This window comes from Phoxinus phoxinus (assembly GCF_949152265.1).
Source record: "Phoxinus phoxinus genome assembly, chromosome: 13".
Classification (NCBI taxonomy): Eukaryota; Metazoa; Chordata; class Actinopteri; order Cypriniformes; family Leuciscidae; genus Phoxinus; species Phoxinus phoxinus.
The window spans coordinates 15,267,159-15,281,912 of record NC_136888.1 but is presented as its reverse complement, the minus strand read 5'-3'; the positions used below and the strand labels follow the sequence as shown (position 1 = coordinate 15,281,912).

Below are 14,754 nucleotides of genomic sequence, written 5' to 3'. Positions count from 1 at the left end.
AAACGAGTACATATGGATATATGATATAAAAAATAAACAAAAGCAGCACATAAAAAGCACATGTTGAAAAAAAAAAAGCACATTTTATATATAAAGAAAGTGGTGCTCTTCTGTACAAAACACGGCATCACATTGCTAGGGATGGGATGGGATGGGATGGGATGGGATGGGATGGGATGGGATGGGATGCCCCTCCCCTCCCCTCCCCTCCCCTCCCCTCCCCTCCCCTCCCCTCCCCTCCCCTCCCCTCCCCTCCCCTCCCCTCCCCTCCCCTCCCCCTCTCAAAACATGATGTTTTGTGAACATGTGTCTCCTAAACAATTAACTGCCTAAACACAATTTGAGTAATCAAACATAAGTGTGTCCATATCACATTTGATGCATGAATAATTATTACACATCTGAGTTTAATACTTAGGGTTGAGAAACAAAACACAAAGGTGCGGACAAAGGTTGCACAATTAAGCGCAATTAACTTGAAATCGAGCTTGGTGTGATTATGAAATCGCAAAGGCAGCGATCATTTTTTTATGCGGAGTTTGTCAGTAAAGCATGGCTCTGTGATCAGTAGTAAATGCTGCTCCATCTGAAAGCACTGCGAGTTTGAGTTTCTTATAACGTGCATTTGAAAAAGCAACAAGCGTAAAACATATTTCCAAACATGAGTAACATTTATGAATCTCATGTCCAACAAAAGACAACATTTAATAATGTGTTTTTATTTCAAACTTACTTCATAACGTCAGTTTGAAAAACATCCTTCTGTGAGATGATGTGGCTTCTTACACAGAATAAGGCACACAACATATTATTCCATAGTATTCTATACAGTGATAAAGGCTATGTCGATTAGCATTGAAGTATAAATATACTTTATTATCATCAATATACCCAAGAAGGCTTGAAGAACTCAGACAAACCATTGTCGTATTTATTAGTCATGTTTAATCAATTAAAGCATTTCAATCTTCAGTTTATTCAGCTACAGCAATAGTATGATGCCCAGAGGGATTTCCTGGAATGACGCACTCTGGCTTTCAGATGGAACATAATTTACTATTGATCACCGAGCCGCGATTCACTGACAAGCTGCGCATAAAAATCGAGCCAAATGCCAAATTTTTGCCAAATCGTGTGCGGTTTAATTTCGATTAATCGTGCCGCGGTTATATTGATATGTGAATTTGTGTGCAGCAAAATCCATTCTCTTCAACAGGAATCCACACAATCAAGAATTTAACAATGGGATCAAGTTGGTATCACACAGATTTGTCAGTTAACCAACAGAAAGCTTGAAATGTAACTTCTGTGTGAGCTGTGCTTCATACACACTACACTAGTGACAATGAACAGTGGACATTTTTTTCCAGCAAAAATGCAGCAAAAATTTCCCTAATGTGACCACACCTTTACGCTTTACAAACCCCAGTAAGCAAGCTAAAGGCGATAGTGATGAGGATCACTCTAGTAAAAAAAAAAAGTCCAAACTATTCCTGAACGTTTCTGTAATCCAAGGACAAAGAAAAACACTTGAGAATAATTAAGATATTTTTGTATAAAACTATATGTACTATTTTGTTTTAATTTAATTTATTTTACGTTTTATTTTGTAGCAACATTTTTAAATTTTTTGAAAACCCCTGGCCCTGAGCCATCCCAAAATAAGTGTTTATTTAATTTTGAAATGTTCTTTTATCTATTTTTGTGAATTATTCACATCCATTGATACAAATAATTGCATGAGTCTTATTTTTGTTTGCAGCTAGTTCACTGAACAAATATAAAAATCTTTTGTGTGACAGTAAACAGCACTGTATCCAATAGGAAGCCTGTTTTGAGTCTCTAATGTGCTCTGTGCTCTCAGGTCTGAACAACCCTGCTCTCTCCTTCTGCTCACGTCTGAACAAGGTAATTATACCTGCAGGTGTCTGATAGCTTTATTCATGGGACAATCCTTCCAGTTATCCTCTTTGATCAGTGGGAGAAAAGCACTTTTGGGCTGTCATCTTCATCTCCAAAGCATACGCTCTCTCATGCTACACTTGCCGACGAGGAGAGAGACATCAGTGTGGCAGCTCAGGGGGCCGAGTATAATCTGAATCTGACTGGAGGCTTTTAGAGAGACACAGGAAGTACCTAAACTCAGATGTCACTAAACAATCTCTCCCTGGTAGAAAACTTGGGTGGCATAGAACCAAAAAATCCTGTCTTTAATTTACTGACATCAATCTATTCTTGGGTTGATGTTGACCCAACGAACAGAGATATGATCAAAGTCATTTTTCTATCCAACTATTTCCTTAATCAGTCTGTGGTGTGACTGTAACTAGAGTTGAAACCATCTTTTACTCATGTAATGTAGGAAAGACCCACTCAATTATTATCAGGCAGAGAGTCAATCATCTCTTTTTCGCAAGGGACACCACAGCCAAAACTGGAAGTGATGCAATTCTGGACACAAAACACCCATTCGACCCATGATTGTCATGTATCTATATTGCAGTGCATCTGTCCCTGACCAACGTCCCAGAGATGTTTTTGCCAAAAAACAAACAAGCATTATCTGGAGTAAATCTTCATCGACTCCACTGACAGACACAAACAGAATCCGCAGCTTTGCTTTTCAATCTCTACAGTAAGTCAGACAAGACTTACGTAATGTGTGTCACACAAACATGCTGCCTCAAATCCCGGCTGCAAAAACTTTAATGGCCTGCGCCTTTGAAGACAGACCTTCCATGCGGTAGTTGTTTAATAATAAAAACATGACAGTGGAAAGGCTGTGGAGAAACAGAGCAAGAGACGATCCCACTATTCCCATGAGCCTCAGTTTAGATTCTCTGACAGCCAATCACAAGGCTCACAGCTTAGGGCACAGACATGCTTTTAGTTCTCTAAACTAACAGGCTGTTTGAGTGAACAGGCTACAGCTACATTCTACAGGACAGTGACTTCATGTCTCAGAAACCAAGCATACGTTGATCTGTCCTCTGATCAGTAGTCAGCAGTCCATGTGATCCTCAGTACATTATAGCTAACTCTGCATTGAACAGTCAAAAGACAATATTGGCAAACCTCCTGTGAAGATCAAAGGTACTATTTTGCTCTTATGAAGATCGATTTTAAAGGACTTGGACAAGCACAAGTAAGTTTTTACAGGATCAAGATGACCACAATCTCTATGAAAGGTATTTAATGTGACCCTTTTGTATTACTGAATTAAATATTGTGATGCAAGTTGTTATGTAACAGAAATAGCACCGATCTATATTGTGACGTAAAACCGAGTGAAACGGATTGTCTGGAAACAAAAATAAGCATTAATTGGATCAGAATGAGAGCTTGCAGTTGACTGTAAGAAAGGGGCGAAGTTTAGGCTACACTATACTGTCAAAAGTATTGGGACATCCCATCCAAATCATTGAATTCAGGTGTTCCAATCACTTCCATGGCCACAGTTGTATAAAATCAAGCACCTAGGCATGCAGACTGCTTCTAAAAAACATTTGGGAATTCAGGAGCTCAGTGAATTAAAACGTGGTACCGTGATAGGTTGCCACCTGTGGAATAAATCCATTCGTGAAATTTCCTCACTACTAAATATTCCACGGTCAACTGTTAGTGGTATAACAAAGTGAAAGCAATTGGGAACAACAGCAACTCAGCTACGAAGTGGTAGATCACATAAAATCACAGAGCGGGTTCAGCGCATACAAAGTGCGCAGAAGTCGCCAACTTTCTGAGTCAATAGCTACAGACCTCCAAACTTTGTGTTGTCTTGAGATTGGCTCAACAGTATGTAAAGAGCTTCATGAAATGGGTTCCCATGGCCGAGCAGCTGCATCCAAGCCTTACATCACCAAGTGCAATGCAAAGCATCGGATTGTATGGTGTAAAGCACGCCGCCACTGGACTCTAGAGCAGTGAAGACATGTTCTCTGGTATGACGCTTCTTTGTCTGGCAAGCCGATGGACGAGTCTGGGTTTGGCGGTTGCCAGGAGAATGGTACTTGCCTACATTGCTGACTACATTGTGCAAGTGTAAAGTTTGGTGGAGGAGGGATTATGGTGTGGGGTTGTTTTTCTTAGCTCCAGTGAATAGCCTAAGTCAGACTAAAATTAAAATAATGTCATTATTTACTCATCCTCCTGTCATTTCAAACCTGTATGACTGACTTTCTTCTGTGGAAAACAAATGAAGATATTTTGAAGAACTTTGTGGTCCAAAGCACGCTGTACCCCATTGACTTTCATTGTAGTATGGACAAATGTATTTCTTTTTATTTTCTACTTTTGCGTCACACAGAACAAAGAAAGTCATGCATGTTTGGAATGACATGACAGTCAGTAAATAATAGTTTTTTGGGTAAAATATCCTTTTAAGCTTGAAGAAACAAAAAAATGGCTTCTTTCTTATTTATACCAGGACTTAATGTAGGTTTTTCTTTTAGAAGGCTGCTCAATTTTGAGAGACAGTTCTTATATGCTTACTGCCACTACACACCCAATAGTTCAAAGAAACGATTCATTCAAATAAGAATAATGGACCATATCAACTGAAGCCTATATGCATGCCTCTATTAAACATAATGAGATCTAAGACATCTGAGAGAAGTTCGAGGAAACTCCTCCACTTGATAATGACAGTACTAAACACAGTGGGAGGAAAGGAAATGTAAGATAGAATAAGCCCTAAACAAATAGTTCTTATATTATAGAAATATGCCTATTTTCTCTAACTGAAAAAAGACCTGGCATTCACTTTAAGAGCTTTTGAGGCAGCCGTTCACTCTAAGTGCCGAAACAAATGCTGTTCCTTAAAATTATTCCAACATAGCATTTACTTTTACAATAATAGCTCCTTTAAAAAAATAAACAAGGTAAACATCATTTTAATTTAAAAAAAAAGCTCTTTTAAGATCACTTTAAACCAGCCAAGTCTAATGTGGGAATGCTTTAATAATGTAGTGGAGGATTTAGAGTGTTGTTGTTGTTTTTTTGAAGATGTTTAACTTCATTATGTTTTTAAGTCCATTTGCAAATCACTACAATTCCGCAGAATCCGATGCAGCAATGTATCATCACTCTGACAATATGTGAATGCATCATGACGGCTTAATTCTATTACATAATTATATTAAAACGAGCCCTGTTGTCTTTGACATACAACATATTGGAGAACCAACAGTTTTAAGCCTGCAGTGAACTTCATAAATTATGCCTATAAAGAGAAATGTTGTCCAGTGCAATAATATGATTGCCAACATTGGCTGCTTCTTTCCCTGATATTTTCTAAAGAACAGCTCTGTTGCCTCTACCCACGTTGTTTCACAGAGTAAGCTATTCATTACAACAGAGCAGGGGTCTTCAACAAGGGGGTCTATGGCAGTACTGCAAGGACTCCGCCAATTATTGTTTGATGTCATTTTTTTGTGAGAAAAGTTTAAAAACAAAGAACATTGTTTTTTCCCAGGCTCAAAAAGTGTTTCTTCATACATATGTGTAAATGTGTATGTGTGTGTATATATTTATATAAATACATATTTAAGTATTTAAATAGTATATACACCTCTGCAAGCATTATGAAGAAAGTCTGTTAAGATGATACTGTAGATAGATCACTCTTAAATGCAAACATTTTATACCACATATAAAGGGGTCCCTGTCCCATCTTTCTATTGCCATTTTAGGTGACCAATGCCCTTCTGAAAGCAGTTGTGAAATGTGTATAAGAGAAAAGATGTTGTCTGGTAAGACAGAAACAACATAACATGAGCAGAGCACAACATAAAAGGAACATGAACAGGGGTTATATAAGGTCCTTATGGGAGGAGAATGCGGGACCAACACAAGTGCTGCAGTGAGCTTCCTTCCATCCCTGCAATCCCGTTCCATCAGCATCAAACACACAGTAAACGGGCAGAATTTTTCTTTAACGCCCCTGGCTCAGAATGGCTCGGCACTTCCTGTATCCTCTCTTCCTAGATGCTTGTCCTGTGGTTTCAACTCAATCCAACATCTTGATTTAGTCCCAAGAGAAGCATAAGCATCGTTAAAGAGCAACTTACATTGTTGAGACCGAATGGACACCCACTGCTCCCTCTTCCACATTGGGAATAGGAATATTGACAAGCAAAATTGCCACAGAAGGCAATTTTCTAAATCACGCCATACAAAGTAAGAAAACGTGATAAAGTGTCACTAAATAAAGAGCAGAGACAACATCAATCAGGGTAAAGGGCTTCAGTGACCTTGTGTTTGTATCAGGAAATAAACCTCGATAGATTGTGTGATTTGAGCCTGGTTGGAACGTACCCTCGATAGAAGAGAGATCATTTTCTTTGATAGCCTTAATTAATTCATTGATTTATTCAGCGCTCCAGAAGCTCCTTAAATCACTCCGCAGATTATGATCTCACCGGTACATATTAAACGCGTGAAATTTAGCGTATTATGTGCAGTAACAGATATGCCTGCAGGTGGAAATTAAATGAATAACATTCAAAAGCAAATTAAACACAGAAAGGTGCCATTAAAAAAGAGAGAGAGAAAAAGTCACGCTTGTTTGCTTCTGACTAAAGTGAAGTTTTTAAAGCGATTTTTGCCATGCATGCTTATCGTTCATCTTCGGGGAGCGCCACCAATGTTGCCTCACTCCTGGAACAACGCCTCTCGCTCTCTCAGACGTTCTGACGGATGTATCAAGCCATCTTTATTAGCCTAGACCCCGGGAGAGAGAGTTATGGGCACAGCCCAGTAGCGTATTGCTATCTCTCTCAGACAGCAGACCATGGCCCCCTCCGTGGCCCTATTTAAAAGGCACTTATATTTTCGCTTCAAGGAACGCAGTTTTCCACTATGGCAGGAGATCCTTGATAGCCGCACACACGCCCAAACAGAAAAAAAGTAGGAGGGGAGAAAAAGAGGGGGGGGGAAAACTTCCTCATTAGAATTCCAACAAGGTGGATGATTGCCAGTGGAGACTAATGTAATTGTCATGGCAACTACACAATGTACAAAGATCCCAATGGAATTACTATGATTTTACCCTTCCCCCTTTCCATAAAAGCCATTGGTTTAAAAAGAAGTCGAAGACATTTGGGGTTTGGAAATCTCAGATGGAACTGACAAGCTCTAAATAATTTCACAACCGATGGCACAACTGGGAGAAAAAACAAAACCATCAGGTTACAGACAAAAATCAATTATATATATGGCTGTCAAATTGAAATGATATAAAGAATCGGTATGTATACAAAAATTAAATGGGCTAAAAGAGCACGTCTTTAAGGCATGGAACAATACAAAAAGAAATGGATTTTCTGCATTTACACAGGGTGTATGTTTAGCCTCCCTCTGCAAGTGAAGCCAGCCAGACAGATGCAGAGGCTGGAGGAACAGCCACGAGCAGAGGGCACCACTCTCCTCACCCATTCGCCCACTCTAAGGGGAACCAATGTGATTACTGCATTACCCTCTGGCAACCCTGCTTGAATTCGGAGTCTGCCTATAAACAGCTCGCTTGCCTAAAGACTGAGAAACAGACAGAAAGGGAACAAGAAAGAGCGGATAAAGGGTCCACAAAGGAAAATCTCAAATAAAAAGATTAATCTAAGCATTTTTTTTGTCTCGCTCCTAATCGTCATTCTGCATCTGTGAATGGGTGATGAAGTTCTCGGGAAAACAAGGCAAGCCCTGGTGCAGGCTTTGCCCTTTTCCACAATTTATTATTTCTATGAGACGACGAAAGAAGGGGGGAAACAAGAGACTGTGGAAATTAGCTGAAATTAGATTAATCAATTCCACCTCCCACAAAATTAGGTCCATTGCACTGTCAAACAGTCGTGAGAGAGAGTGTGAAGGAATAATGTTATTTTTTTCCCCAAAAGCCACTCTTGAGCTCAACATTAGCAGCTTTCTGAGTGTCCAGTACAGAGCTGAATCGACTGTGTTATTGTGCCTTCATTAAGCTTATTGTGTCAGCAGGAAGAGGGGAAAAAAGGGCTATTTTAAGGGATTTATGCACTCTGTGCTTCCATGGGCGGGCAGTGAAACTCCAGGCCAGCAATTCCTCCTTTCAGAGCACTACAAAGGAAATGTAATTACCTTGATATGGTGGCAAAGGGAAAGGGCAAACTCTCAATATGCAGTAAATGCACTCACGCTGAGACCAGGCAGGGCTAATTTGCTACTGATCTGTAGGAGTTTTTCCTCCTTTCTATCCCCATCACCCATTTCTCTCTCTCTTCGCCACTCTCTGGGAAAAAATTGCATGAAGGAGCCGTGACCTCATACCAGGCTACATGATCCCCTCAGCTCTGAAAACGCCTAAACAGGACAGCATCAGCATGCAACATGCATATTTAAAAACAGAGGTAAAATAGTTTTTCCTCTTTTTTTGAGGGAGAGAGAGAGAGATACTCACCATAACCTCTTGCTTGGCCTTAGGCATTCACATTGTGGGGTAATTTGCATGAATATTTTTTAAAGGCACGTAAAAAGCACTCAATGGTTAATAGGACGAAACTCCTAGAGAAGTTTAATTTAAGAATGCTAATTAATTCACTTTTTCATTAGCCTCCATTTCAGATTAGGGAGGCTCTGAAGACAGAAGCAGAGAACACAAGGTTTTTGGAGAGTACGAGTAAACCGCCACTCATCTCTGCAATTGAGAGAGAGAGATGCAATTACATTTTTCATTGATAAGGGCAAGTGGTTTTATTATTCTACAGGCTTTTCTCTTTGTTTAACTCAATTTCAAAGTAAAACTTTTATAAGTTTCAAAAACATTTGTAATAAAATGTCACCATTAGGCTATTGTTTTGATACAGTAGGGCTGTGTAAAAATAGTGATTTTCAACAATGTGACTGTGTCTGATTAATTAACAAATGACAATTTTTTTATTATTTTTTTAATCAAAAACATAGAGCAACCAATAACAATTCTTTAAATAAATTACAAGCTGGTTCTGAGACAGTGGCAAATCCTCAAACATGTGTGCAAGAAGCTTGCTGGTTCAGATTCCTGACTGGAGGCGAATTAACCAAAAGATTTCTGTTTTAGCAACCAACATAACATTTATCACCTGACTGCTCCAAGAGCGCAATTCTCTGACTTCAGTTTGTCCTGTATAGTCAAAGAAAGAGGAAGATACTGTGCATGCAAAGTGATCAAGTTTAATGGATGTAGTATAATTCAGTCGAGAAATGCACATAAAAAGCTCCACTAAAAGAGAATGAAAGGATGTATGGTGCAAAATGGGCTTTTACTTTGGACTTATTAGTAAGGACAATTCTGTAAAGCTGGGATGTCAGAGAGGAGAACAATAAGAAACCTGAGATTCTTTAGCGAGTGAGAGAACGAGAGCGATGTGGAGGGGGAGGAGGATAAAGTGAATAAGAGGGAAAAAACGCTGCATTCTTGTAACTCAAGAACTGTAAGAATGTGTGTGCAGCAGGTATTTATGGAAAGGTGATGGCAGATAGTTGCTCTGGAAACGGCGACAACAAAAGAGAAAAGCAGAGAGTAGCGGAAGAAGGGAGGGAAAAAAGAAAAACAACTGCAGGCAGCGCTCAAGGTGTGATGGCACCAGCTCTGCGTACCACGTCACCATGGCAACAAGCAGCGGGGAGAAATGGCGGTGTTAACATTCATTCAGAGAGGCAGCACGTGTCCATCAATCTCTAGCACATAAAGAGGCAACAGCACGTCTGCTAATAGTGTGAAGCCTGCAGGGCGCTCCATTGTTCTGCTATAATTATGCCAAAAAGGACAGGAAAAGGGTGTTGCTCTTTTCTTCACAAAGGGGTCGCAACACAAACAGATTGAAAACAGAGGCTTCAGTTCATCTCAAGGTATAAAAGAAGAGCAAACCTGACAACACGCACACACACATTGCGGGCACATGCACTGGGCACCCCGTGCACTCTTTTGAAAGAGACACCAAAGGCGGACAATCCCGCTTATCACTTTGTTGTGATAATCTTTTCTAAACACAGCCCTGGGTGTGCAGATAAACTCCAAACACAGTGCAAGGTGAGCTCTCTCTTTCTCTCTCGCGCTCTCTCTCTCTCTCTCTCATTCTCTCTCTCTTCCTTCACTTCTTCCTTGGAATTCCATTTTTTTCCATTTGGTCCGTTTGCTGCCACACTCTGTCAGCAGTGGCAGGATGACGGGGCGGAGGAGAACCGGAGGAGGTGGAGAGAGGAAAACAAGATGGCACAGCGGCGTGAAGGTTATGACTTTGAACGTGCGCTAGCTGGGGACCGGAGCGCACACACACTGACACGCAAAGACACAAATACACACACACACACGGAGTGCTCTGAGTGTTCCTGTTTGTTCCAGGTGCTTCTCTACTCTTGCTCAAGTCAAACATCTACATGGCTTTACATGGCGGGAGATACGGATCAACTGGTGTAGGTCAACACCTGAGAGAGTGGAAGGGAATCACCAGCAATTGGCTTACCCAAACGGAGCTAAAATGAGTAGTCGGCATTAACTGACTGAATTTTCCTGTTTTTGTTGTTAAACAGTTGTATTGACCTTATTAATGTTAACTAAAACTATTTACAATAATCATCGTTAATGGAAACGATGATTATTGTAGCATCGTACAATCGAATATACGATTGTACGTATCATTGTGCAATAAATATTTTATTGTGAATACAAATGACAAAAGCACATAACAAAATGACTAAACCCTAAACTAAAAATAAAATGAAAACTAAAAAGATAATAAAAAAATAATACAATGTGATCTCATGAGTATTCATATGTATTTTTGTACTTTTACTTGAGTTTCAATAGACACCGAAACATACGTATTAACCTATTGACAGCATTAAAATGTAAATTATTAACACGTTAAAACCTTAAAATTAATTGCGTTTCTGTCATCGTTTAACCATTATTTATCATGTAATGTTTATTTTTTACGCTGTGGGACACAAAAAGGTGTTTTTTCAGTATAGTCCTATGCTGTGACTGAAATAGAACCATAAAATACACCAAAAACACAACATAAATTCACAAAAGCAATCAATTTTAGTTGTGTGCTGTAATCCAAATCTTTAGAATTTATACAGTTGTGGGGAACCGACTCAAATTCGAAGTATTCCGATCTCCTCCTGGTGGCTTGCTGCAGTGTAGGTCATAAATCCCACCCTCTGCATGTACGGTAATAGAATGGGACGCGATCCATACAAAAAAATCTGATTCTACTTCAGATAATTTTTTTTCAAAAGATCGTTTCTGTCATTTTAGGTAGTTCTTATCACACAGGCGTGTTCAAGTGTTAATTCATTTTTCCAATTACGGTAGCATGGTTTTAGTTATTTACTTAATGCTATAAAAACACGATGTGACGTCATGATCAAACACTTCTGTGTGTATCTGTAAACACTAAGTGAAGAGCGTCAAAGGTTTCTATTTACAACGTGTTTTTTAAGTGTTGCCAATACAAGATGTTTAAGTTAGTCAGAATAGGGTAATAAGTGAATATAGAGTAGTAATGGATCGATCTTGGGATTTTAAGAATATTGAGATTGTTCAAATGAAGATGTGATTAATCGAATAGCCGATTAATATCAGATTATTATATTAGTTGATTATCAAACGAATCATTAGCTACAGCCCTAATGCCGACTGAGAAGTCATTGGATACAAATTCTGAAGTGTCTAAAGTCATGGTACATGCTTTCTTGTGGCATAAGCCCTTAGCGCTTCGGTTCTGACACGACTGCGACATTTAATTAAAAACAAATGCCACAGTGCCTCCTGAACTCATAAGTCACTCTGCCAATGCTGTGTTGGCATGTCATTGCAATCATATAGCAACACAATGACTCACTGAGGTTCTGAGGTTATCAGCTCCTAGTATGTCAGCTGAGCTTAAGGTCAGAAGGACACAGCATCTACACTGTCAGTGATCAGGGTTTCTGCAGTGTGAGAGGGTGTTCGTATATTTTAACCGGCCTTGCAGGACAACTGGCCTGCAATAGCTGCAATTGCAGCAGTGGGCAACCGCAGAGGATGAGTCACATCAAACAATGAACTAAATCTGTCCAAAAAAAACAAACAAATGCGCACAAATGCGCTCGAGGAGACACGTGTCGCATCTCTTTTTGAGCCCTCAAACACAGGATGAAAGAGATTAATTGCCCCCTGTCCCAGAACTGCATACGGTATCCACATCACCTCTTCAAAAGGATAAGAAACCGAGAAGAGAGACTCAGCTGAGGGCTGATAATAATGTGTCACTATAACTGCAAACGCAGGGACAAGCTGAAACCTCTAGATACATCATAGTACGAAAGTAATGCGGAGATCTTAGTGGGAGATTGTCGAATGTCATATTGGCTTTGGGATCTGGCGATAGCTCTGGGTCTAGTGATAACTGTTTGAAATGAGTGTGAACGCACAGCACACGAAGGCTCGGAATCCCACCTGTTCAGAGCGTTTTTGAGCGAGACGGAGAGGATGAGATGTACAGAGACACGAGGAGCAGCCATGGGGCCTGAATGGAGGTGGAAAGGGGCTGAGAAACTCCACAGGGAGCGTGGCACTGTTCTCACCCTAATGAGCAGCCAGATCTCAACACAGCAAGCCTCCAAAATCTCCAGACCTGTTCTACTCTCACATGGGACTGTATCAAACACTTTCACTCACACTGGAGGAGTTCGAGTAACAAAGTGCCGGCCAAACGCAGAGCTTGTTGCCGAGGTTGAGGTGGGAGGCCTGCTCTGAGCGATGGGCACAAAAATCACTTTCTGACTCAACACATTCGAAGCGTAATTACATCCAGCTGCCTTTGTAATCTACTTTGGAAAGAGCAGGATGATGGAAAGATGAGAGATTGAGAGGAAGATCAGATAACCCACTGACACATGCATTTACAGAGAGGCCGGGGGCCCAAACTCTTACCGGAAAGCCTCCAGCACAGTTCTCTCCGGCAGACGAGGGGCAACTCGCTTGAAGGCACTTTTGAAGTCATCCATCTTTAAGAAGCCACGACCTGGAAACAGTACAAACCAAGAGCAAGAGTTAATAAGACTAAAACTTTAAAACACCAAAACGTCCTTTACTGCCGGGCCGGGTGTGTTATTAGAATGCCACATTCGCATGAGATCAGGCAAAGAAAATGAGAGAAGCACACCTTAGCACGAGCACACCAGCTTTCTCTGCTCATTCCACCCCATAAAAGGTTGCTGGCTAAAGCTGAAAGTATACTTCCCTTGTCCGCATTCTGCTCTGGCTCCACAGACTGTCTGCCTGATGAAATTTTCAAGATCAGTAAATCCACTGATATTTGCGCACACTGGCCACGTGCAGACCCGTTTTTGTGTCCATGTGGGCTTGTGTGCAGACAACAGTGCATACAGTATGCGAGTGATATGTGTGCTTGAAAATGGTTCATTAAAACGCGCCCGCGCTCTTGGTCAAATGAGTATTCTTTGAAAGACTTGCTGTGTGCAATACGGAGCAGAACGTGGAAAATAAAGTATACCTGAGCTTTAAAGTGTCATGAAACCCTCTTGTTTTAGCCAGGTTGTTTACACCTTAGCTTTGAAAAAAAACTCAAAAAATGGGCGTGTAAAGCTGTGGAAAAGTGGGAGTGTAATTATTCAAATATGAGCAGAGGAAAAAAGCAACAAAAAACAGAGTTGGGGGAATAAAGTCTTTTTTTGCCCATTCTTCTTTGAAATTTTGGTCTACATAATTGTCTTCAGTGTATCAGACTAATCCATCATGTCATCGTGTTCATGATCGGATGTACCGCTGTGTCAGTGTCTGTATTTTCACATATATATTTCATTTGAAGACATGATGAAATATGTGTACATACACGGTGCTGCTCATGTGTACATGTGTACATGTTTGGAGCAGGAGAGTATGTGAAATATATCCATAAAAATATATTTTTCTCATGCATGTTGTTATAAATTAAACATTGTTAAAGTCATTTTCTGTGTGTTGATATAGTCAAACTCCAGTAACATAAAGGTGTTGAAATGCAAACAACACCTTTATGTTACAGCGCTAAGCCGGACTTCTCAGCTGTTAATACAGCACAGTGATTGGATAAAATGAGTCTATTTTCATGAATAATATGGAGAAACTGATGACATAAAAGCGCACTTTCCAGCCAAGGCAGCCAATCACTAATTTTTTGTAACCTTGGTTCAGCTTTTTACCAGAATCAGAAGGACGAAATAGCAAAAAAAAGAAAGAAAAAAAAGAAAGAAAAAATAACTACTTTTCCCTTATTAAGAAAAATAATGAGAGCTATTGTTGTTTTCATTGAAGTGCAACCTGAACACAGTCAAACCAAAAACTCTTCAGACACCAGATATAATGTTTTTTTGTTTGTTTTTTACTAGTGGGTGCAGGACACTATAGTTTATTTATGTAAGTGAGGATAGCAAAATAAAGTAAACTGTGACATATTATACCCAAAAAAGTCTTCATACAGTAGACTACCAGTAAAATGTATACAATTTTTTTCTTTAATTGCTAATGCGACTTTTTTACATCACAGACTGAACAAAATGAAGCATTGCTTGGTAATTGGTTGACCTAAATTGGTATTATCTAATTGTGTACTTAAATTTAACAGCTGAAAGCTCACAGCTATTCAACCTAATTCATTTGTGAGACAGTCTAACAGAAAGATGGCCAAAACCAGTGAAATATAAACTGATTTGATAACTCTGTCATGATTTGTTTTTGTCATGATTTATTACCATTTT

General features: G+C 39.8%; 1 protein-coding gene across 5 annotated transcripts in view; it reads right to left on the bottom strand.

Moving 5' to 3' along the window:
* efcab11 (EF-hand calcium binding domain 11) overlaps positions 1-14,754 on the bottom strand; it is a 77,704-nt gene that overhangs the window by 30,767 nt on the left and 32,183 nt on the right. For all 5 annotated transcript variants that reach the window (XM_079633436.1, XM_079633437.1, XM_079633434.1 and 2 more), the window contains exon 5: positions 12,929-13,019. In XM_079633436.1, coding sequence (XP_079489562.1) covers positions 12,929-13,019 — 91 coding nt within the window. The remainder of the gene's footprint in view (positions 1-12,928; positions 13,020-14,754) is intronic.